At 33.6% G+C, this 26,407-nt stretch overlaps 2 protein-coding genes and 1 long non-coding RNA gene across 3 annotated transcripts; 2 read left to right on the forward strand and 1 right to left on the reverse strand.

The window, feature by feature from the left end:
* The first annotated feature begins 224 nt into the window (after positions 1-224).
* Positions 225-4,000, forward strand: LOC110458305. The gene is made up of 4 exons (XM_021509950.1): positions 225-380; positions 2,887-2,951; positions 3,187-3,333; positions 3,615-4,000. Exons 1-4 carry the CDS (start codon positions 277-279, stop codon positions 3,998-4,000), a joined length of 702 nt encoding a protein of 233 aa, XP_021365625.1. The 5' UTR covers positions 225-276.
* Positions 4,001-4,971: 971 nt separating this feature from the next.
* Positions 4,972-7,613, reverse strand: LOC110458306. Its single transcript, XR_002463784.1, has 3 exons — positions 6,601-7,613; positions 6,067-6,178; positions 4,972-5,056 (listed from the first exon to the last, which is right to left on the reverse strand). It is a non-coding gene; the product is annotated as an uncharacterized LOC110458306 (long non-coding RNA).
* A 12,561-nt stretch (positions 7,614-20,174) lies between these two features.
* LOC110458303 (lactadherin-like) lies at positions 20,175-24,222 on the forward strand. Its single transcript, XM_021509947.1, has 5 exons — positions 20,175-20,283; positions 21,244-21,404; positions 22,543-22,689; positions 22,948-23,098; positions 23,727-24,222. The coding sequence occupies exons 1-5, from the start codon at positions 20,175-20,177 to the stop codon at positions 23,984-23,986; spliced, it is 828 nt and encodes a 275-aa protein (XP_021365622.1). The 3' UTR covers positions 23,987-24,222.
* Positions 24,223-26,407: the final 2,185 nt, after the last annotated feature.

Below are 26,407 nucleotides of genomic sequence, written 5' to 3' on the forward strand. Positions count from 1 at the left end.
AGTTGAGGAAGAAGTATTCCTTAGCTAAGATTTTCCTTAAGTTGGCTCTCACTATCGAACTTGAAATCCTCAGCTGAGGAAAAGATTTCTATTGGCATAAGCGGCCAGCGGTGAACTCTTTTTTGATTGGAAATCAATAAACAACAATATTGTAAACAAACACGTACTTTTTCCCGTTATTTGTCAAAGTCGTCTGCTTTAATAAATATGGAAGCGGCCAAAAAAAACCGGTGTCCGAATTGGACAGAGAAAGACAGAGTGCTGCTTATCTCTGAAATGCAGCCACATGAATCGGTTCTATTTAGGAAATACAAGGGCCCCCTTCGGGAGGCACAGGTGAAAGCCGATGCGTGGAAGGAGATTGTCTCCAAGTTTAATGCGTTAGTACTTCCCATTTGTTTATTGTTTTCCATCATCCATGTTTATTTCATTACACCGTTAGTCTAGAGTCTCGTTCGACTTTTCACTATTGCACCTTCGCTAGTAAACCAGTCAACCGACTTTAGGTCATGTTGTCTATCGTTGTTTTCATTTCTATTTTTAATCTCGTGACTGTCAAATTGACCAATCATTTCGTTCCATTCTGACACACCCATTGGAGATTGGGTATTTCACGGGCGCCCGTACTTTATAATTGTACCGACGGGCACATTTTGAAGCTGAATTTAAAGAATTAAAAACTTTTATTATTAAAATCAATGTTTTGTAGATATTTTTTGGCTTATATAACAAAAAACATTTTTCTGTTTCATGATTTTATGATAAAATTATGGACTTAAAAAATTGACGATCGTCCTTTTTTACGGCCGGTCTAGTCCGAAATATTCTGACGTTTTATCAACTTTTTTCATATCGGTCTGTCGTCAGATGGTCAAGTTTGTTATCGAAATTTTCATTAAATACAGCTCACTTTGTAACAGGTTTACCCTACATCAACTGTATAGACATCATTGATATCATTCAGTAAAAGTACAAACGTTCATGGATATAAATTGTTTCATTCATTGCACAGAAAATCACAAACAAACTGGTGATTTTAATCAGATTGCAAAATTGAAGAAGGAGAATTCAATATCCCATTATATTGAACCAATATAAAAAAAAAAATACGAGAAAGATAAAACAATAGATGTGTATATAATATGTGCGTGCACTGAATATTGGGCTGACTACTATTCTTGATGAAAAAATGAACAACTATAGAATAAATTGAAATAGTAGAAAGAAAGGAATGAAAGGTTAATACAACAAGACACAGAATCAACAGAATTAATATGATCATAAAAGAATCAGTAACAACCACTACCATGATTATTGACTGATCACAATATATTACTTAAAATTTCAGATATCAACATCAAGAATGTACAAATAAAAGAAATATTTATTCAATAGTTATGATTATACTTATATAGGGGTATGCATTATATGGACTAGCTGCAGGGGGGGGGGGGGGGGGGGCATCCTGAATATGTATACTGTAGATGGCACAGTGTATAAATAAATGAATTAAAAAAAAAAGNATTGTCTTTTGGATAATGCATGAATCCATATGTATATGGCCTGAGTATTTTCTTACTTTTATTATGCTAGAAAAAGTTCAAAAACCCTATGTCAAGCTGGTAGGAGGTTGAAATACCATGGTCTGCTGTCATTTAACTAAAATCATCAAAAAAGTTAACGGCTCTGACTGCCCAAATTGACAACATGGGTCACATTCTAGAATGCAAATATTATGAACTACTGGTTTTATATGGATTAAGACACAAAGAAGTAAGGCTTAAATGAAGTTCAAGTATTTAATTAATTGTGATCTTCAAAATTCAAATTAATAGAAATCTTAATTATAAATTAAAATATATATTAATACAAGTCATTTAAATCTGAAACAAATAAATATAATAATTATGAATATATCGAAACCTCGTTAGAATCGTCTTATCAAGGCCAAAAAAAATGTATGTTTCAGGTAACCCTACTCATACGCTAATTTCTAAGAAACCCAACAACTTTTTGATCAAATCAAGATTTTCTGCTGTTCTTGTTTTTAAAACTTTTGTCTGTAATTGGCGAGTTATATTGCATTTCAGCTGTTAATCAGTGTTCTAAAAACATAACTATACTCCATAAAGAAAGAACAATTAATTTATGCAATTTTACCCCTCTCTCCATTTAACTCATTCACCCCTGAAATTTCACAGTGAACTATTCTAACCTTTGATTTGGAAGAGTTCAAATGTGTCATAAGGGGTGAATGAGTTAAGAAAACAACTTAATTTATGCAGGCATGCTACCTGCAACACACATATTTTTTATCAGGCCTTAGTTAACCCCGAAAAATAGCCTAGATATATTGATATGTACAACATTCCTTTAAATATTGATATAATACATGTACATGTATTTACAAATATTGTTATTTACGAATTTACCAATTCAATTACATCAAATCACATACATGCATGTAACTTATATACATGAAACAAATTATATCCACAATAACTAACTATATATAGGAGAAAACAAACAATTATCAAATGTCTGAAATAGTATATCTCTAGTGCCATAAGTATTAAGAAAAAGTACTTTTTACAGCAAGTAAGATGATATAAAAGCTCAAATATTTTGATAGAAATCCTCAATATAAAAAAAAAGAATTACCAGTATAAAGTTATTTGTATTGTCCATATTGTGACAATGGTTTTATTGAAATTGTGAATATACTGTTAAAAATAAACTATCAGGATCATATAATTAATTCAATGACATAAGGTAGTATTTACATATAGAAAGTAATATGCATGTTCATAAAAAACCTGCACTCTCAATTTTATATTTTGTTACTTCAATTTAACCTTGAATAACATTAGTACTCTCATTTTTCAGACAAGCTGATATGCCAAGGTCATTAGATCAGCTGAAGAAGCAATATGACAACGTAAAGACACGAGGTATATTTAAACCACTTGCAATATGTATGCATTATTGTATTTTTGCTTAAAATTATAACCTTTATATATAAATATGATATAACCTACCGTTTTAAGATAGATTTAATGTATTAGATTAAAACAATGAATTACACATACATGAAAGTATTAGTTAACTTCATTATATAAATTTACCCATTGTCTTTTGGATAATGCATGAATCCATGTGTATTAATTAAGATTTATTTTATTAAAGCAAAACAAAAATATCATGAAATCAAGAAGCCTAAAACTGGGGGTGGCCCAAGACCAGCATCTCCATCAGCTTCTCAGAGGTTGTTATTAGAGCAGATGTCAGGAAGGCCAAATTTATGTGGCCTCCCTATGGCCTATGACACAGAAGGTTTGTCAAATATGAATATTTAAAGTTGGAGTAATTAAATTAATACAAAATAATTTTCTTTAACCAAGCCCTGAAAGGCCCTTTTGGGCATTTTGATCCATAAGTGCAATCAGTGTAAAACATCTTGACCATAAAAAAATATGTTTAATTATAAATGTAAGGTATTACAATATAATTGTAAATTTATCAATCATTTAAAACTTTAACCAAGTCAAATTTATGTGGTATCAATTTCTAGTTATTTCAAAATAATTGAAATGTGTATAATTTTTTTATTACAGACCCCTGTCTTTTAGAATTTGTGTCTCCAACAGACATGGATGGGATTGAAATAACTGAGGAAAATGTCAACATTTATGACATTTCTTTACCTCTACCATATGTACCTGTACCTGCACCTGCACCTGTACCTGTACCAGCACAGACATCCATTGAGGTGGAAGAATCACCACCAGTACCGCAAAGAATAACTAAAAAGAGGGGGAAAAAACCTGATCTCGAGGAAGATGTGCTGAGTACTGAAAAGCGTAGAGCTTTAGCAGAAATTCGAAAAATTGACCTGGAATGTGGCTTGATTCAGCTCCAAAAGGAGCATGAAGTTGAACTATTTGAGTTGAGGAAAAATATGTTATTAGCAAAAAACAAATATTATCAAAATAAGTTATAAATTTCACTTCATTATTTAAAGTTTTGTCTCATTTGCAAATGTGAACTAAGATTCCATGTCCAGGATACCATCTAGTGAATAAGTTTTTGGGGTGTTACATGTTTATATTGGTAAGTTTTTGTTTCTAAAAACTTAATTGAATAATCTAATAACATAAAACTACATACCGAGACAAACTTTCGAATCTTATACATTTGTATGCTAATAACAGTTAAACCAAAAGAAAATACACAAAACTTGTTACTGTTAACATTATTCAACATTAGTGAATCCGAAATACTTGGTGAATCTTATATAATTATCTACATTTCCACTGTTTTCCCCAAAAAATTGTTCAAAAAAATCTGAAGCTAATATGCACATCTACATCATATAATGTAATATCCTACAAAGTTTCATTAAAATTCCTTCATTAGTCTAAAAGGGGTTCTTGTGAACCTCTCCCTCAAATAGTTTGAACTTTAACATTATGGTATTAATATGAATGATCACCTGTTGAAATATTTGATAAAACAAAAAGAATTAGGATCAAGACTTAATCAGCTACAGAAGGAAATTGAATTGGATTGCATTTAGAATTATAGTTTGTTTGCTATTAACAGATGCAATGTGCACATATTCAAGATAAAAAGTAAAATTAATTCAAATATTGTATCTTTTAGTAATAAAATATTTAAGGAAAATATCTGATTCTAATTAACTCCCTTATTGCCTCCCCTGTATTTATACCCTGTCCCCTTAACTGTTCACCTTCCTCAACTCCAATATTATCTATGTCTGCATTGATTATATCCCCCCTCTCTATCCCAATTTTGTGTAAAACTACACATGCTAAGACAATTGTAGCAGCCTTCTGTGGCTGTCCCCTTAAACCAGTATGCAAACAGGAAAATTGATGCTTTAAAATGCCAAAGGTCTGTTCTATTGTTACACGTGTTCGGCATAATGCATTGTTGAATTTCTGCTTGCTCCTTGTGTCAGGTGTGTTGTATGGAGTCATCAGGTAATTTGAACAGGGATATGCCGAATCTCCTAGCAGAAATCCATAAAAGGTTCCTGTAATATATATAAGCAGAAGTTTTCCACAAAATAAAAACTGAATTAGAATAGCTTTGTGATATGGAATTCATGTGATTTAACATAAATATATATATATATTACAACTTAAAATGTATTTGATGAATTAATCTATGGACTGTCAATGAGAAACAATATACATTGAAACAATTAATAACAGTAACATAATCTTTTTTTGACATGTAGCATAAAGTTGTCATTTTCTCCACCTTTTGTCAAGAGAATAGCTCTGAAATTGTATTATATATTTTCATGATATTGTGTACAAATGATAAGCACTATGCGATGGTGTGTAATGCACAAGAACGACAACTCTTGGTCAACTATACACGTAGTTATCTCCCCTTTAACAGAAAACTTACTAAGTCTGTCACACATGCTTGTCTGTAGCATTACTCTTAAAATATTTAACACATGTTCATGACATTTACTACAAATGATAAGCACTATGTTGTACCTTAGCATTACTTATAAAATCTTGATGTATTGATCAAACATAATTATTATTCCCTCTAGCTGTGCATGTCCACTGGGAACATGATTTGCCTCAGGTGTACAAATCCTTATTTGAAAATTTTAACCAAACTTGGTAGGAGGCATTATTGGTGAGAGGGGATGCAGATTCAGGGATTTTCCTACTCTTATTCAACTGGGTCCAGGGTCAGACAGATAGGGACTTTTGCTTTAAAAGTCCCAAATTGGGAAAAATATGATTTGGAAAAGAATTAAAAATACTGTGTTACACTCCACTTGTTTCAATTTACAACTTTAGTTTTCTTTTCCCTTATTTTTTCTTTTTGACATCACCGTGATCGATATTGGGAGTTTTTTGGGTTGGCATTTGAATTTTATATTATTTTTGCATTAACAGGACCCAAAAACAGCCTAGGAAAATCCCTGAGATGTGTTTAACATAACAGAGGGATTTGATATGAATGCTTTGTGTTTATAGTGTTTGTCTTCAAATTATTTTATTGTTGATACCTTACCATTCTAAAAATTAGTACGCAAGTGGCTATCCCGAAACATTCTTGCGTCATGCACGCTTCCAGGCCATTTTGCCACACAATTTGTTATTTTGAAGTGGGCATCACATGTCATCTACAAAAGAGTTCAACTAATATTATATGAATTCTGTGTACTTCAGATTTAATTTGCAGAGCTTTTTGTCTCAACTTGTGATTTGCTGTCTTAACCTAGAAAGACAATTGTTGAAATTGTGCTAAAAGTTAAATTATGTTCTGTTATGAACTCAATAATTATGATGTTTATACACCAAGACTTTCTGTCAAAAAAAATATTTTCTTAAATTATAATACTGATCATTTTCAAAATTAGCTTTAAGTCACAAATAAACTCTAAGCCTGATTTTTGTTGGATCCTTTCAAAATAAATTATAATTATTTCCAATTGAAAATACTGTACCAATTCATAATTGACATATATAAAACAAAATAATCTTGTGTGCTCAGGTATAGTATACATGTGATCAGTTTTGTTTATTTTTGTCATAACCAATTTACCTGTATGTTTAAAGAGTGGAACCCTTTTCTATTCACAAAATCTTCTTCATTCTCACATGGTCCCTGCATTGGTATAAATGTACCATCAATGCACCCAACAACTTGAGGAAAACCTGCAAAGTAATAGTTTTACACATATCATACCTATAGGTAATTGAGTATTTTGCTATTTTATTTTGTACACTTGCATGTATAGTTTTGTTTGGGTTTAACATTTGAGTCTTTTTTTAATGACATTACCCTTGTGTCTGACATAGTTTCTCCTGTTAGGGTTTATTAACTTCAATACTTATAATAGAAAATTTGTTAACTTTTTAAGCTTTCCACTTAAATTTGAACAATCACAAAACCAATTTCTACCAAACTTGGTAATAGGAATCCTTACAAGGGCATACAACTAATTGTTCATATGGTTGAGTTTGACCTCAGTGGGCTCTGCTATTGGACTGAAAGAGGAAATTTAAACAAAATTTTAAAAATCTTCTAATTATAAACAAACAAATACCAAGTCTAAATTATATGCCTTTTCCCACCAGATGAACATTAAGGTCCAATGATTCTCTTGTTACTCTGAGTAAAAGGTATTCATACATTTACTAATACTACAATATAGTAACTTTTTCAGGGAACAGTTGATTTTAAATTTTGTAGTAGTTTCTCCTCTCATATCATGTCAACATTAAGTTAATTAATTTTAAGTAATGTGTGTTGATTTTACTTAAAAGGTTAGAGTTTATGTCAAAGTTATTCAAATATTTGCTTGTATTTATATAAATGGTAATACTATTGTAACACTGTAGAAAAAGTTAAAAATAATAAACATTATAATGGTAGGAAAGGAATGGCTGTAAAGGAAGGAGAAGGCTGTTTATTTTGGTACAAATGTACATATAAGTGTAATTGTGAAAACTCAGTAGTTGTAGAAAAAATGTTTAGTGTGTGTACAGCATATATTTATAAACACAATTTTCCACTTAAATGCATTTATTGAAAAATGATATAGCAGAACTTGATGCGACAAACATCAATAAAAAGAAATCATAAATCTTGCTCAATAAGTATTTTGTTTTAGTTTATTCGAACTTATTCATACTTGTAAGGTACCCAATGGTGGTATTTATTGATATATACAGTCAGTTGTTGAAATTGTGCGCAACACAAAAATTACGTCTTTTCCATTAAAAAAAGAAACTCCAAAACCTGTTTCCAAAGGCTAAACTAAGATATTTAAGGTGACAGTACCCAAATCGGATCACCAAACCATCATTTTATTAAATCATTGAAAAATCTTAATAGAAATTATATTCATTTATGGTTGTATTAAAAATAGAATATCGATGGGTGTTCTCACAAACGAAATTAGCACCCGGGGCTTACTTGAGATATTTATAGAACGCTCTGAAGTCACCGATCAGCGTCTCCTGTTTTTGCGAATGTCGGGACCCAAATCGGATCGCGGCTTAAATATTGAAGTATCGTACGCTTCAAATGAATATTTGTTGTCAGTATATTAACATTTTATGATGACCTTTAGAATTTATATGACAAAAAGTGTTTCTATAGTGTGAATTTATTCCTATAGTCCAAAACAGAGTGCATAGTCGTCGCACGCGCAATTTTTTAAAAACGTAATCAAAACATTTGAGTTTGAATTACGTTTTCTTGCGCTATTTGAACTTAAAAACTAATTATCTGTAGTCAAAAAATGGTGCATGGCTATCTATTCTAAGACAACATCATTGTTATACCTGATTTGTTGACACATTTATTTATTCATAAGTATTTTTGCAAAAAGTGATCCGATTTGGGTACCGATCCGATTTGGGTACTGCCACCTAATAAGTAAAAGCGTTGTATAACATGTGAATATGACACAATTAAATCCATAATGAACCATTAACAGCCCAGATTGTCCATTTGATTTGGTACTAAATGTTTTGGTTATTTGTTGTACGAAATTCAAGAAGAGTTATCTTTCTTTAGCAAATCTTCAATTGGTGATACGTACCACAAAGCTTCCTTAACTTTGAGGATATCGATTTCTAAATATAGCCTGTATGGAAATTCCCCGGAACGTGTCGTAGCGCATGCGCAGTAAGACTGGAACGCGATCTGTCAGACGACATTAGAAGATGGCTGCTGGCGAACGTTTCACCTTCGTTAATCAGAAAATTACCAAAACTATTCGAGTATAAAGATGCTGTTAACGTAAAAAGGCCATTGAACACGCAGTGCATGTCCTCGTTGCTTATCATAAGAAAAAGAATCTAAACGATACCTTCGAAAGCTACAATGATGAACTGTTGTATTCACACCTGGCTAAATTTTACACGGAGGCTCGCGTACAAAAATCAGAACCTTTAGTTTTGTTTTATTTTATTGTTGAAGCATATAATAAAACAGTAATGGCTTTTGTGTTGGTAAATATGATGTGATATGAACCTGAAAGAGTGATATTGACCTCGTCTTCGCCTCAGTTAATATCCCTCTTTCAGGTTCATATCACATCATATTCACCAGCACAAAAGTCCATAATTGTATAATATTACAAAATAGCCATGTACATTTCACAGTAACCATATATATTACACAATAGCCATGTCCCTAACACGGTAACCATGTATATGCTGGTCAGTCTTAACTTTATCATTTTTTTTTGTTTCTGGTATTTAAAAAAACCAAATATCGATTGTGTATACGAGCATTTATCTTTGACCTGACATCATTGATATATGTTTAAGTCTTTAAGAGTACATGTGTGTTAACTAATAACACATCTTTTCTGTAGAACGCCCTAGTTAGTACTGATACAAATATGTTACTTGCATCCTAACATTTTGCCGTTGTAACACGTAGTATTTGACAATAATGTGAGTGCGCATTCATGTATTATTTCTTAATAAACGATGTACATGCAACGCTCTTTCAAAAGTCTACTTCGTATCCCAAGTGTTAACAAGTGAGGAAAATTTGTCTGATGGCCTCAAACGTAACTGCTATATTTCTTGTGGTTTATGCTGTTGAGGCAAAGGTTCCCGAGCGCACAATAAAACTGGTACAAACTTGTAGTCGATTGGTCGAAATGTGTAAAAATTCAGAATAAATCTTTGTATCTGTGTATCTGTGAAATTTTAGTAATCAAAACATACGTCCGGAAATTAATGTGTGTGTTTTTATACATGTATCTAACAAATTTGCAACTGACAGGTTCTCGGGATCGAATCGCGTGGTCTGTACATAGGTAGCAGTATACAGTAGAAATGGCCCGACTCTGATAAACAAGGCACATGTCGAGGAAATGTAAACACAGCGGATTTACCCTACACAACACATGTATACATGTATATATATTTGTAAACAGCATTACATTTACAAAACATATAAAGTACTGAGAAGTGTATAAACCTCTTTTTTCTATGATGTCACTTGTGTGAAAACCATGGTTACCACATCATTTTTCCTAAGTTCTGTCTGAAATTAAAGATTACCTACCTGGTTGCAGAATTATCTGGGTCCCAGTAAAGTTGTAAAACTTGATTTTTTGCAATTTTGGCGTCGTGTGCTGTTGTCAAAATTTTACCTCCTGTAAAGCTAGCTTTTCATGTAACCCTTTCGGATTATGGCCAAAATTTCTCGAACCAAAGAAATCTTTCTTTTTTTTACAAATGTGAAGCTCACATAGCCCACTTCATCATGCTTATACCAATTTTAGTACAGTTTTATTTTTATATATTTTTTACATATCATTATACAGGGGTTAGCCATTTAACAAAAAATCACCCATGGCCACAACCCTCTACTGTATACTGCTACCATAGCTTTTTAATCTCACAAAATCAGGACCAACAGTAAAAACTTGCTCAAGTCAGATATTTGGTAATACTTGGGGCCGATCAAAAGGTTCTGGAAAATCCAAGCAGTATTTCGAATCCCTTTCGAGAGCCCTCTTGATGTATTGTTTTATCTAGGTACATAGTAACACATCTAATTAAGCCTTAACGATAGGTAATTATATAAAAAGAACCGGTCTTAGTGGTTTCCTAGTTAAATCATGACTATTTTATAATATTGAACAACATCTCTTTTGGAAGACAGTATTTTCCATGCGGTACATGCACAAGGTCGACGGGAAGTGTCGGATGATATACAATAGTTTGTTCTAAGCTTTGAATGGTATCGATATCAGCACGGGAAATGGCTTTTACTTAACACTGAACTATTAATTAAATCTCTACCTGATAAATAAATAAACTAAAAATAGAACATACACAAGGAGCGGTCGCCTTGATAACACAGAGTACATATACATGTGTTCATGTTTCAAGCATTTGGTGTATGCTTGGCAAGGGGATACCCAAACCTGAGTTGTATATAGTTGTGTTATCGTCTAGAGTTACAAATGTATGAGGGTCCCGGATTCGAACCCCGGTCTGGCCGTGCATTTTCCCTCTCCTGTTATACATGTTATTCATGCATACACACACGCAAGCACGCATACACTTCACACAAGATTAAACCAAACCATACCAAAAAAAAGCATACAGCGGTGCCGCCATTTAGGATCTCACAGCTAGCATCTCAAGATGTGGTCCTTGGGTGACACAAACATCAATAGTAAACGTATTCTTACTAGCTTAACTGGTGCATGTAGGGAAGCATGCGGAGTATATAATACACAGGTATTAAAATAACATGATACAGAAATACATAATTCACAGATAGAAAGAGAAAGAGAAACATACACAAGTGAGTATATATACAAATGTTGTTCATGGTTTAACGTTCATGCAAAGCAAGATATATATATTTACATTTCCACACCAAGTTCCTCTATAAGCATTGTCAGAAGAAATTGCGTTCATAGGGTCATGCATCTAATTTGATCAGCATCATTTTAAAGCTTCTCCTTCCACCTCGAATAACGTTGGACAACTTTTAGAAGCAAACGTTTTGGTGACGTTAGGCTGTTACATCAATGTCGTTTTCACTGACGACACAGACACTTCAATATCGAATCAAAGCAATTATAAAATTTGGAATGTAAATATTAGAATTGAATGGGTTTTTTTCAATGTTCATACCGGTATGAATGCAAATCAGTTACATATAAAAGCAGGTATGCAGAATATACACTATACAGGTATGGACAGAATACGATTTACAGGTATCGTGAATATACAATAAACAGGTATAGAGATTACGCATGTACAATGCATACGTTTTGGGTATATAAAATAGAGATATGGAGATAATACAATAAACAGATATGAAAAGTATAAACATGTAATATACAGGTATGGGAGATACGCAATACACAATACATATTTATATTATAAACATAAAACTGCAAATTCATAGATTTATTGATGGAGACTTACGTCCTTGTTCCGGATATGACTAAGTCTACGGCATTATACATCTCCGAGATACTGAAGCAGCTAATCAATACAGTGTTATTGGTACATTGTATACACTGAGTAGGATATTATAATTTTCCACTAATTGATGTTTATCACGGACATATTTTGTTGTGAGATTATAAAGTACAAGAGAGCATAAGACGGCCGTTACTAGGAGGATAACTTCTGTTTCCTGTCATTAATTTATTCAGACAGAACGTTTTAACACCCTCTAATCTCTTATTTATAAAATATGTATCGTTCTTTGCTACGTCTAAGCAATATTTCATTTCATTAGGTCGTTATATGGATAAACACATAACACACGACCATAGATACGTACACGTACAGACACATGCATATCAGCCAAAGCTATCAGGAAAAAAAATATCTCTAGAAAAGCCAGTCGACCATCCAAGTGCTTCACTGAGCAATGAAAGTAAACGTAAGATTATTAAAAAGGCTTAAATTCATCAACACATACCCCTACAATGTATACAAATTTCGGTGTCGATTTAGTGTTGCAAGAAAGTATGCTTAACTTTTATATATTCTGCAGAGTCGTCATGGGATTGTTAATTATCATTGGATGAATGTCATTTTATGATTCGAAAACCTTTACCTCGAAATTAGGGTAAAAGAAATCTCGTCCATTATAAAGTATTTCAAATTCTACTACGTCCTTAATGTAACGACACTATGGGACGAAATACCATTTGTTATTTTCAATCACACCATGCGTATGTAAAATGCATGTTAGTCAGTTTCTAACAAAAGGGAAGTAACTGCGTTAACTTTGAAAAGAGATGTTCGTGTTTATTAGCAACGTCCTTGTTGATATAACACTGGTTAAATATGTACGTTTGACAGGCTAGTGGTATACATTTCGCTACATCAGTAGTTACATGTACAATTTCTCACAAGTAACTCGTTTCTGGGATAATTTCATCAGCGTATTTACAGGGATACGATAAATGGATGGGTGGGTAAGACGTATTACATATTAAGCGACGATCAAAATTAGATATATGACGATGATTATACATTTTGTTCTTGTACTTATTTAGCGGGATATATTTCTTCTAACCATTTTTTCTTTTGTAAAAATATTGAATAATGAATTTTCAACATTGTCATATTTCTAACACGAGCTAAGACGGTTACCAAATGTTCTTGGAACATTCTTCAATTAAGAGCTTCATAAAGTTAACGAAAATAATTCCCGACAAAATTAAATGCTTTCACAGTATATATCTGAATCCTTAGGGATCTGGAGATAACCCATGAACGTGCAATGCATTATTGGTGTTTGTGTTACGTTGGAATCATCGATTTCAATTTTGATCGATACTGAAATATTGTGATGAGTATATACCTGCATAGTGAGATACCACTTTCTGTTAAATTTAGTGTTTACTAATGTATGTGTCTACTCTCCTGATGCCAGGACGATATGTGATGAGGCGCACTTCAATAACACATAAGTGAACATATAAAGTTAACACTCGAAGAAGACCTACACTATATTTATCCAGTTCGCCTGCCTGTCATTTAAATCTACGTATGTATCCATGTTTATATAGCTTCTGATCGTTAAAGACGAAGTTATGTATGGCAAGCCAACTTAACATTTATTCAAGGAGCAATGTCGATCCTGTATTTCATCGAATTATGTAAGATATCTTATATAGCATATGAGATATCTTATATCGTATATAAGATATATTATATAAGATATGAGATATCTTATATAATATATAAGATATCTCATATAGCTATATAAGATATCTTATATAATTAAAGTCTCGTTACTAAATAAGATATCTTATATAGGAACGAGATTTTAACAAAATGTCGAAAATTAAGTCTCCCCGTCCGGAATATCTCGAGGATCTACGTAGGGACAGTAGGCTTGTTGTAACAACACGTGTTCCTGTCGCCGCCATTATGTCTGAGCCCACTTCAAGAGGGCGGGAAATGGCAGCCTCTGCTTTGGCCGCTATAAGAGAGACAAAGCGAGCTAGGCCTAGGGAAAGTACAGCATCCCTACCATCCCTCTCCGCCATTGCGCCCAATGCAATCCTGAATGTGCTCCGAATGATTCTCGAGGGAGAAATTAGTTTCTGGTTTTTAATGCCACGAAATCTCATTCTATATCAGATATCTTATATAACAACGAGATTTCAACTATATACGATATCTTATATAGCTATATAATATATCTAATATAGCTATATGAGATATCTTATATAAAAAATTAAATGAGATATCTTATATGCGATATAAGATATTTTATATAAATTGTAGTATATATGATATCTTATATACTTATATAAGATATCTCATTTAATTTCTATATGAGATATCTCATATATAAATTAAATGAGATATCTTATATGCGATATAAGATATTTTATATAAATTGAAGTATATATGATATCTTATATACTTACATAAGATATCCCATTTAATTTCTATATGAGATATCTCATATAGGATATAAGATATATTATATATTATATAAGATATCTCATATAGTATATAAGATATCTTATATAAGATAAAGAAGTTGATAAAGCTATTGGCAGGTGCAAAGGCCTTATAACCAGGGATAATAATGTTTAACTGCTTTGAGACTACCTACGAACTAGGTTGTGACAAAGCGGTATATCAGAACCTCGCGTTATGATCATTATTAAATCACATCATATCAACAGATATAAGAAAAACTCGTTGCACTTTCAATTTTCGGAATTTTTAATGAATGGCTTATCGTTTAGAATTCATCATTGGTACGTTGGCATTTCTCTTTGATTAGATCATAATTGGAGCACAACTGTCATTACTACACGGGTTAACGTGGAAGCTGTGCACCTTAACCGCTTGGATCCGCATGTGCATCTTGCTGTGAAATAATGTTCACCTTTGCACAAATAACTGTCTATACATCCCCATGGTAGGGGAGTCGGCTGCTATGATGCATGGCTTGTCTCCAACAAATGCTCGGTTCTGTGCAATGTCAATTAGAGGGTGGCGACTAGCTGTAAGAGTTGCACCATCTGCCAAACCAGAACCAGACCTGGTTAGTGGGCATGTGAACAGTGTTGGTGCCCCTTCGGAATAGCTTGAAGCATATATCATTGCTCAATGTTTCATTTGTGTTTGTAACACTGCATGACAATAGTAAATGGACCAAATGCATTTTAATTTCGACAGTGGCCTGTCTCAACCTCCCATGACAATGGCACGTTCAATAATTGATGTAGTAACCATGTGACATTTCAGCTATTGTAATACAAATCAACAGCGAGAGAGAATTTACAGTTGACATGGATGGCGAAGAGCAATGCTGATTGCTATTGATGGTAAGTCTATTGAAACATCTTTTTTATGAACTTGTATACATGTTTACCAGTATAGTGTTAACACATCATGTCAAAGAAAACTCAATTTCTATATTTCCATCTTTAATATTTCAAGATTTTGGGTATGTGTTACTCCCATCTAGAGGAGTTATCAGAAAAGTATATCTAATAATTCAAGACCTGCGGGGATGCCGCTGTATGTTCCCTATGGAGTTGAGAAAGCTATTGGCTGGTTGCAAAGGCATAATAACCAGGGTTAATCACTTTTAACTGCTTTGAGACAACGAGAGAGAATTTACAGTTAACATGGATGGATATCTAATATTCCCTTACCCCCTATTAGACACCGACTTATCCCACCCTACAAAGGTATGTATCCCGTTTTAGTCGAGAGATCAGCTCGGGATGATACTCCCGAATTTTTATCATCCCTCAGGTTGGAAATTTCTCTGTCACACTCTCAAAGTAGGGGAAGATTCTATTCATCTCACACCGGGAAAAGTGGAAATACGCCTTTCCAGGGTAAGAGAAAGTGAAATTCTACCTCGGGCTTTTCAAAGGAAGGGTCAACGCCTATGGAGATTTAACATTAGCGTCGGACCCCACTTGGAATTTCAAAACAAGATAAATCCAAGAAGGTATGGATATAGGAAGCTTAAATTAGGAACAGCTAGTTTCAGAATTCATTTGATGATAAATAGGACCTCCTTGACTTACACCTGTGTGGGTTATAAATGTGCAGTAATACAATTCATCCTATAGCATATAAATGGCACAATTACTATAAAATTATATCATCATCGTGTGCAACGTATTTCAACTGTTATTTTGATACCGAATATTGCACTATTTCAATAAAGAATTGTTCTTTGTTTTTAAGAATAAAGCAGAAAAATGTGTGAAATTTCATTTCTTATGATAATTTTTCCATTTTAGACTCGTTAATTCATATAGCTCTAAAACTAGTCTATTTTTCTTACTGGTTAAAAAGTTGGCTACCAATAATATCTTTCAACATCAGGAATTTCAAAAAAAATGAAAACCGGTAAATTTGTCTTATACTACTTTTGGTTCAAATAAAAGGAACACGTAGTTTTCTTTCCACTTTTCCTTTAACCTGTGTTTCTTCATGACTAAAGTTCATTGGGTGTTGATATTCGGTAAGAAGGTTGTTCATGTAAATGAGTTTAAGTGTTGTTAATTTTTATGACCTTGACTTTTGTTCAAGGTCACAAAAACAAGATGTGCCGATATTTTTTATTTTTTTGTATGGGGAGTCAGACAAGGGTATCTTTCCTTGCTTTATTTTTTAGAGTTAACGATATAAAATAGCGTAATATCCCTTACATTTTGTTTAATGAATGGTCAAAAGGCTACAAAAATAAATACTAGAACTGTAAGCCTAATATTAACTAAAACCCCGCTCCTATATTAACCAGAACTGTAATCTAAAGGCTAACTAAGGCAAAGCATTGCAAATTAATCCATAGTCTCCCACCAGTAATTATGTTTGTATATATCACTGACATACTTCTTGTCCTCCCTACATATGCCAAAACATACTTTCATATCACATCTTGTTAGCCTAGATGACCCACTTTTGCTGAAATCGTTCTAGTAGTTAAGGAAGAGTTATCAAGACAAAGATTTTTAACAAAGGGCCATAACTCCTTAAAAGGGTCGAAATGAACAAATACTAACCTGATGCAATCATCAGGGGGTAAATAACATATCTGTAAGCTTTCATGAAATTGGCCAAGTAGTTTAAGAGGCAGACAAAGTTTTTTTTCAAGAAAAGGCCATTACTCCTTTTTAAAGGGTCGGAATGAAAACATACTTCTTGGATGCACAATGTCAGGGCGCAGTTACCATATCTGTAAACTTCCGTTGAACTTGGCCCCATAGTTTTGGAGGAGTTGTCTGGACAAGTGTTTTTCAACAAAGGGCCATTACTCCGTGAAAAAAAATGGTCAGATTGAAAAAAGAATTCCCGGATGCACACCATCGGAAGGTTGCTACCATATCTGGAAACTTTTGCTGAGATTGACCCATTAGTTTTCGAAGACTAAGCCGGACAAGGATTTTTCAACACAAGGCCATAACTTTGAGGGGAAAAAAGGTCAGAATGAAAAAATAATACCTGGATGCACAACTTCAGATGTCAGTTATCATATCTGGAAACTTTCGTTGAAATTGGTCCATTACTTTAGAATGAGTTGACGGATAGACGGATAGACAAGCTGATTCCAGTATACCCCCACCCCTTCCACCCCACCCCCACCCCTAACTTCGTTGCGGGGGTATAATAAAGTGTATAATAGTTTTGTTATTAAGATTATTTTATTCATTTTTAAATAATTGCATAGCTTTGTCTATAACACAATCTCAGACCTAAAGTAGTTCTCCAGGGGAAAGATTACTATGAAAGAATACATATTCATGAGTTATTACTGCTGCACATAACTTGAAAACATGCCTAACATAATAAAGTGTGTAAGTATGATACAAAAACAGAAAATGTATCGGTATCTATCATAATAAACATTGATAGTCAAATCTTCAAGGTTATGTGAAATTGGGCATTGATCATGTTTGGCATAATGAAATAGTTCATTACCGGTTTTGATTTAACATAAAAACGATTCTGTAGACAGAATACATATATAGGAAGTTTTTATAGAAGTTTAAAATATAGACTACCATTGTACCTATATAAAGGCAAGTTGACAACGTTAGTTTTATTTTAAAAGACCTATTACAGGAACAAAAGAATTTTGCCGACAAAGCAATTTAACCATTACTGAGTTATATTTGTAGCTCCCTAAGACACGACCCATGAGATATTTTTGAAAATTAAAAAGGTCCCCAGGGCCTGTGCTATGAACTATTTAGTGCCGCCTTCCGAAGGTGTATGGCCAAAAAACTATCAAAACAATGTTTTACGCTATCAAATAATATTATATTATTTAAAGTAGGATCTGCTGAAAATTATGAACTTAAATATGTAACAAAAAATTGCATAACAAAAAAGTTTTAAAATCTTAAAATCTAAAAATGTTGGTATTTTCATTTACCTATTTGCTACATCAATTGTTTTACGGAAGTAAAACACCAATTTTCGGTTCTTGTTCACCAAAAATCTTTTAATATTATTTGGTGCATTATATTGAGATATGATAGTGAAAATTTCAGAAAATTTGAGAACCGGTAAATTTGTCATATAAATGTCAAATTGTAGCAACGTCTATTTCAAAATAAAATCAAACAACCTTATGACCTTTGGTAATGTTTGATCATTTAACAATATGTCGCACCAATTTATCATCGCAACTGATCAAATTTTCATCAATAAGATCTGCTGCTCATGATGAGCCCAACTATAAAGCTAGATGTTGCAAAATTTAAAAAGTTATGCAGTCTCACACACATAAAAGTTTAGTATGTTATGTACATTTTTAGTTGTTTCGCATCTTTACGGAAGTGATAGACATATTTCCGGTTTGTGTACACAAACATACTTATTATTTGGCACATTATGTTGACCGACGATAGTAGAAATTTCGAAAAAATCGGTATGCGGTAAATGTGTCATCTTAAGGATAATATGTTGTATGACAAATGTCAAAATAAATCGTTTTTTATAACTTTTAATTATGTAATTGTTTGTTACATATTTAAGTTCATAATTTTCAGCAGATCCTATTTTAAATAATATAATATTATTTGATAGCGTACCACATTGTTTTGATAGTTTTTTGGACAAAAAAGTGAACCCTATCGTTCACCTTTGGAAGGCGGCACTAAATAGTTGATAGCACAGGCCCCCGGGACCTTTTTAATGGTTAAATTGCTTTGTGGGCAAAATTCTTTTGTTCCTGTAACAGGTCCTTTTGTGAAAATAATTTTGCATGTTTTACCAATTAAAAGTATCACTACGCTTACTTCATGTCTACCAATATGACATATTAAGTATCAAAATAACAGTAATTTTATACACTATCATAATTCATTTCCAAATTAACATTTCCCTGTGATATTTTCGGTCATTTTGTTAGGATACCCCTGTCACTCAACCTGGTGTTATGGAAGGAGGTCCACTTCGTATACGGTTATCAGTAACAATTATGAATAATCATTTATGCAATTATTGATCATTTTTATGTATCTACATATGGCAAAAGAATAAAGGAAATCAAAGTGGGGGCCAAATGTTGAACCCACCTTTGGCAAATCCCTTTTGGTAAATTTTCCCTTTCCTACACCCCTGGGCATGAAAGAGTCTTATAGTCTTTACCGACACATGGTAAAGAGTACTTAAACGCAATCATATTTTGAAAACGTCAACATCGCCTCATCCGATAAGCCCCATCACAAAGGTAACGTCATCATCTTTGTTACCATTACAACTTACTTTTACGGAAATGTGGAAAATAATCTGTCTTTCTAGTTTGATATAGACGGGAAAATCCCAACATTCGGGATTTTGTTATAAGTTCGGTGCTCGCCAAAGCCTCTAGCTAAACTTTAAAAATCTTACCAATTTGTTTGGAATTGATATATCAAGATCACACATGGGTGCTAGGTTATGCTAGGGAATGACGAGGGAAACATTTAATTAAAGTCAGTGGAACCTCAATGATGTTTTTCTTTTGAGTGATTCCATTACAATGGGGAAATTATCAGGAGTGTATTCAGGTGAAATAATGTGTTTACAATGTACAATTTCTCTTTAAAAAGAAATGTGTCTGTATAACCCTGATATTTTCATTATTGTGTTATACAGGTGCTAACAACAACAACAAAAAACAAAATGAAGCACGGTTACCAAACTTCGATGAGAACCGGAGCAGTGGCTGATTTGCAGAAGGCCTGGACACTAATTATGGTGGCGAATATGGTATTTCTCGGGGCTCAGACTGGTTCGTATTAAGTTCTATTGTCTGATTAGCTTCTACTCATACATATCTTTTTGTGAAAAAAGTTGAATATATGCCGTTGGAAATTTTCTTTATGAAGGTTTGTCACATCCTAATGCCCCTGAAAATCAGGTAATTTAAAGTGGCTGGCTTTTTAACAGATGTTGTTTATGTTGTAAATCCCTACACCTCTGGATGGTACGCAGTCTGTCTACGTTCCTCGTTGATTACTTTGAAACATACCTATGTAATAACTGTTGTGTCCTTATGTCGCCAATCAAATCCATTCCTCTAAAATGGTAACTGGCATTCCCTTCTTAACGTTCAGCATTTAGGGTAATGGTAACAACTTATTCACCCGTTGTCAGTATAATGTGACCAGGCGGAATGCTGTGCTAGGTACCTTCGGCATGGTATTTCAGCGAGATAGCACAATAAAATCTGAATCATATCCACGCTATCACAAGGAGGCAGTTATACCCATAATCCCTGCCTCCAGAACACATTAACATATGCACGCATATACACCACACATGGAGACACGTCCTTAAGTGACCGTACCTGTTGAAGGTAGGTTAAACCCTGAAAAAAAATCATCAAATTCAGGAACGCATTAGGTCAATAACAAATATAGTCAACGAATATTAACACATCAAGAAGAACTGCCAAGTGTCGCACTGTCAAATATTAGAGTTTGCCATAATCAACCCCTACCCACCCCCAACACCAGCCTCAACCCCCGGCCCCAACCCCGCCCCCAACCTCAACACCAACCCCACCCACTCCACCCGACCTCATTTTTTATTTGCAGCACTAAGAAAATAGTACTTTTGATGGTAAATATGCAAGAAATTTAACTCAAAATTAAACACAATAACTATAAATTTATCTGAGAGAAATTAACACAATTCGATGACAAATCAGCTAGTATTTTAGATAGAAAAATCTTATTTTGTAATTCAGCTCCGTGTAATTCGAGCCTCGTGACGGGGCCACTTGGTGTAGAAGACCACGCCCTCACTGGACTATTACCTTATGGTGGCGACCCACGAACTCATCCACAGCATGCTAGGATTCTTGATCCAATAGTGGCTTACTACGCTTATTTAGGATCCTACCTTCAGGTAAATCAATATATTTGCATATTCACGTATATGTACCTGTCTCGCATCAAGCTTTTTTTAATTTACATATTTTATTGCCATAATGCAACTGGATTGGGCACAAGTTATACAACTTATAAAAAGCCTTTTTTTTAAATTACAATCAAAACACAACAAAATTAGAAGATGATACACAAACATACTTTACAAATAAGGCAGCTAAAGTTGTCGTGCATGCGTTCACTCATTCTCACACCCATATACATACACTTATTTGGAGATAGAGGGAGAGGGGGAGGGGGGTAGAGAGTACGGAATATTAATGTCCAAGTCTAAATGTAGTATAAAACATGATATCGGTCCATGTCGTTGCTTTTTCTCCATGCAAACGTAAATAGTGATAATCAGTTAGTTGTCCATTACGTTCTGCTGTTCAACTTCCTCTTATTCCCTCCACTCCTTGCCTGCTGGTATTTCCGTCTCGACCAAACACATGTTCTAAAAGCAGTTTCACATATAAATATTTCTATATAGCGACTGTATATATTATTAAAATCATCAGACATTGATCGATATATGGATTCTGAATATTTTCCAATATGAATGCAATATGGGTGACAGATAAATCATCATGACGTCTAACTATTTATCTGTCACACCCAGATTAAACGACAACAACAAGATGGCGGCTATCGTATCGGTGGGAGTGGTTGCTAACACTGACGTCACGGAAACCATAGTCATGTGACCAGATAATGCAGACTGCAGTTACTATCAAGTAACTGCAGGCTGATTTTCCATAGAGTTAATGGAAAACGGGAAGGGCTTATGTAAATATTCACACTTAAATCTCTCTAGGGAAATAACATGAACGTGTAGTGTTCGAATGATATGTAATAAGATACACATGCCGGTCAGAACTTGCGGAAGATATAATAAGCAGCCCAGATTGGTGAGATGTTATAGGCGAAGGTATGAGACTTATGCCATGGAGGACCTTATATATTATGGACAGGAGCAAACTTATACTATTTAATTTGCACATTGATTTCATATTTAAGGCAATGTTATCGTTATCCACTTACACAAATATGTCTATTTCACGGAAGTAAAATGAAAATTATATTTTTAAGGTGACTTTTAATTTACAATTTCCAAGGTACGACTAAGAAAACCATCTATGATCACAGGGTTTGTAACACAGGGAAGAAGTGGAAATAATCAGTTTATAACTGAATACAGCGTCCAGTATAGCGACAACGGTATCACGTGGCAAGATATCAAGGACAGTGCCGGAAACGTGAAGGTAGGGAGACAAACGACACAGCTCTGGTACTAGTAACCCGTACGTTTACATGTGTCGCTATATCTGGCCGTTTTTAAGACCTTTTTCGTCTATTTCTTTGTATACCACATAACCAGTGTGCTATAAATGGCCAATCAACAAGTACGAGTCGACTTATAATCATTGTAAATTCTAGCCATTCTATGTGGAAATGCAATTACCCTGCTCACATGATTCTATATTGTTTATATTTGTTTACACGGAAATCTATGTCTCTAGCTATTAACCGGAAATACTGACGATTGGAGTCTGGCCAAGTCGATTCTTGAAACCTCAATCGTCGCTACATACATCCGGGTAACCCCTACAAATTGGAAATATGATCGGGCTTTTCGTCTTGAAATCCTAGGATGTCCCATTCTCCAGTCTGGTAAGTAAAACATTAATAAAACAAGGACAAAGACTGATGACATATAACTAATTAAAGCAAATGTTTAAAATGAGAATTGAAAAGTATCTAAATAATTGCATTTGTTCATGTGTTTCATGCTTTCAAACGATCATTTTGAATATAAATGGTTGTACTTGTTTGTAATAGCTGAGCACTGGTTGCTAACAAATTATGTTTTCGGGACGCTTATAATTCTATTATTTACATAAATTTAAATGGCAGTTGTCGTAAATGAAACAGAAGACATTTTTCAAACAGAAACATATGGTCGAAATATTTAACGGCTTTTCATAGGTCTCCGTGTAAAACATTTATTTGTTCACATGTTTCCATTGCTTCATCGATTTAGTATTCAACTTAGATTTTCTTTAAATTTTATTATTCTATTTTTTAAGAATTGACCACATGGTTATGATCACGTATCGCTATGCTACTTGTCCGTTACTAACACCATACTTAGTTAGAAATGTTAGGATGAATAATCGTCTATTTTAACATCTCTCGGATCTTGCAACGATGTTTTTCACAAGCTTTGTTATAAAACATTTAAGAAAATTAGGATTGAACTGAGGCATAAATAGCTGTATTTGTTTATGTAACCATTTAGGACTACACCAGACGTGTTGGAGTGTAAACTACGTCGCATGGATCTCCATTCATGGTATATTCAGCACAATAAGGACCAACATGGGCGAGTGTGGAAAGGAGTGTCACGTACGTGAAGCATGTCAGGCTTTCATCTTCAACCATGAATCTGGTCAATGTCAAGGTTATTCTCCTTCGTCCGTTGAAAATGCAACAGAAGTTGCAACGACTGATGAACACAACATGATTCGAGTGTTTATGAAGCGGACAGATTGTGTTTAAGGCCCAGTTCTAATAGTGTCTTACATTTTATCATTGTTTTCAGTAAAACATATGAAATATTTGATCGGTGGTGAATGATAATATGTTCATGAAGCTGGGCTCGGAAAGGTTTGCTTCTAGGAAGGAACGCTACATATAAACCACAATTGATATGTTGCCAGTGATTCACTTGGACAATTAGTTTCTACGATTTTCTCTAGCTCTTGGACTCAACAATCTATGAATAAAACCTCTGCTTCAAGGCAAAAAAGTCTTTTCTAATAATTAATACCTTTAATGCATCCAAACACCTCAAAATATAGATATTTGTTGAAAGTTGAATATTTTTGTTTTTATTCATCAATTCCATATATTAATACTTTTATACACAATACTTAAGCAAGTCTTGTATTAGATAGTATTTAAACGGCCTGTTTATCGGAAAACAGCACCAACACGCTAAAACCAAACCTACATATAGTCTAACAATAAAATAGCAAACAAAAAAAACCCCAATCTATATGAAAAAAACAAGCTATTACATTGTGCCATAATATATAGACTTACATGCTATGTCACTCGTTACATTCTTTACCTTAATCATTGATTGTAAAATGGTTTTCAACAAACACATGAAGACAATCAAATCATTTCAAAAAATACCTAATAATTGGTGTTATATCAAAGTTTAGAAAAAAAAATATAACAATAACATAATGAACAATTACGCTCTTTGTTTGTTCACGACATATACCATAAATGCAAGTTATATACATAGCTGATTTTATGTCGCGACATATAAACCGTCCATTAGATTGTTTGACAGTTATTGTTAAAGGTTGCTACGAACATAGCCCCCTTAAGGTGCCTCTCCCTCCTTCTTGGTGCATCCGTTGCTTTGAGGTTTTTGATTAGCTAACATACCACGCTACAATCTGATTGGCTGTAGGCCTCTTTCCTCATCTTTAAGAAAATTTTCAACAGCGCCATTTTGTTGCAGCATATTTTTAGAAATGTATACCAAATTTGCCTTATTGAAAAACCCACCCTTACATGCCACCCTTTTAATATTGTTTGTATTGTGATCTATAAATATGTGTGTTGGTGTGGCGTAATTCTTTCGAATCCCCACCTAAGGATGTTAATCGACAGTAAACATCATTTTCATAGTTTATGTCATGATGTCATTATAATAAATTGTCATCTTATGATGGCCTTGTTCAATTCTATATCTGCGTTGAGGTTTATGTGGAGTAGGCATAAATGATATTAATATCAATTGTTACTTATATTATATTTACAGTTAAGCACTTAAAAACTGACCTTGATTTTGACTTCGTGTTCGTAAGTAGTAAAGCAGTAGGCAACAGACTCATGCTATGGAGCGCTTAAATTTACATATGAAACCACACATATGTACCAAATTATCATTGATGTCAAAATATACGGTTTGACTCAAGAATAAAATAGATTGGAATCGGGTTGGACAGAACGCCCGATAATACTTTGACACGTATATAAGCACAGTAACTCCCACTTTCAAATTTGGAAAAGCAAGTTCTGATGATGCAGATCGGCTACAGGCTATAAATAGTTCTATCCTGCATATGGTTGACAGCTTTGTAAGGCTATGTATTTATAATAGACTAAAATATCAGGACACGTCAAAATTTACGTTCTAACGCTACAACAAGAAGAGATGACCGTACGTCGAAAAAGACTTGCTACAGGTACCAACACAAATACCACGACGTCTGGCATTAGGTACAAAGTAACTATTATGTTCAGTTATTACAGTGTACCTTAAAGTTACCACGAAACTTGCTGCTAGCACAAGTATATCCCGAGACATGAATAATAGCACAGATTTACTACTGAAATATAAATACAAACACAGAATATCCAGGGGTTTGCTCCTTTCCCGCATGTACCTCCTAATTATGGCTATCAATACCGCTCAATTTATCATTTATATACAAGTTATAAACATGACTCATACAAACAATATACATGCATCACTAAAGATGCACGTGTATCACACACAGTATGCGTGTACAGCACACAGTTAATACACATAATACACACAAGTATTTTCCACAGGTATAAAACAAGTGTCACATGCAGTACACGAGTATGACATACAAGTAGTAACATGCATCATACTCGTGTATTTTACACAAATATTAATCACGTACATGTATCATACACAGAACAGATGTATGACACACATGTTTAGAACTGATAATTAAAATGATTGGCAAAAATAAAAATAAATGACGTTAGCGATATATCAGATATCAGTGAAAAACTAAAACCAATAAATGAAAAGTTGAAAAGTATTAATTATGTATGCATTAATTTCAGTAGAGGAATTACTTTCCTGTTCTGAAATATTCATTCATATAATGACATACTTCTTCAATGACATGGAACGTTTCTGTG

Source organism: Mizuhopecten yessoensis, unplaced genomic scaffold, assembly GCF_002113885.1.
Source record: "Mizuhopecten yessoensis strain PY_sf001 unplaced genomic scaffold, ASM211388v2 scaffold9541, whole genome shotgun sequence".
NCBI lineage: Eukaryota > Metazoa > Mollusca > Bivalvia > Pectinida > Pectinidae > Mizuhopecten > Mizuhopecten yessoensis.

Excerpts from the sequence above, each read along its gene's own strand:
- LOC110458305 (XM_021509950.1), top strand. The coding sequence starts at position 277 with ATGCAGCCACATGAATCGGTTCTATTTAGGAAATACAAGGGCCCCCTT. Across the intron at positions 381-2,886 it reads ATTGTCTCCAAGTTTAATGC|ACAAGCTGATATGCCAAGGT; the intron begins GTTAGTACTTCC and ends CTCATTTTTCAG. Across the intron at positions 3,334-3,614 it reads TATGGCCTATGACACAGAAG|ACCCCTGTCTTTTAGAATTT; the intron begins GTTTGTCAAATA and ends TTTTTATTACAG.
- LOC110458303 (XM_021509947.1), top strand. The coding sequence starts at position 20,175 with ATGAAGCACGGTTACCAAACTTCGATGAGAACCGGAGCAGTGGCTGAT. Across the intron at positions 20,284-21,243 it reads ATTTCTCGGGGCTCAGACTG|CTCCGTGTAATTCGAGCCTC; the intron begins GTTCGTATTAAG and ends TTTGTAATTCAG. Across the intron at positions 23,099-23,726 it reads ATGTCCCATTCTCCAGTCTG|GACTACACCAGACGTGTTGG; the intron begins GTAAGTAAAACA and ends GTAACCATTTAG.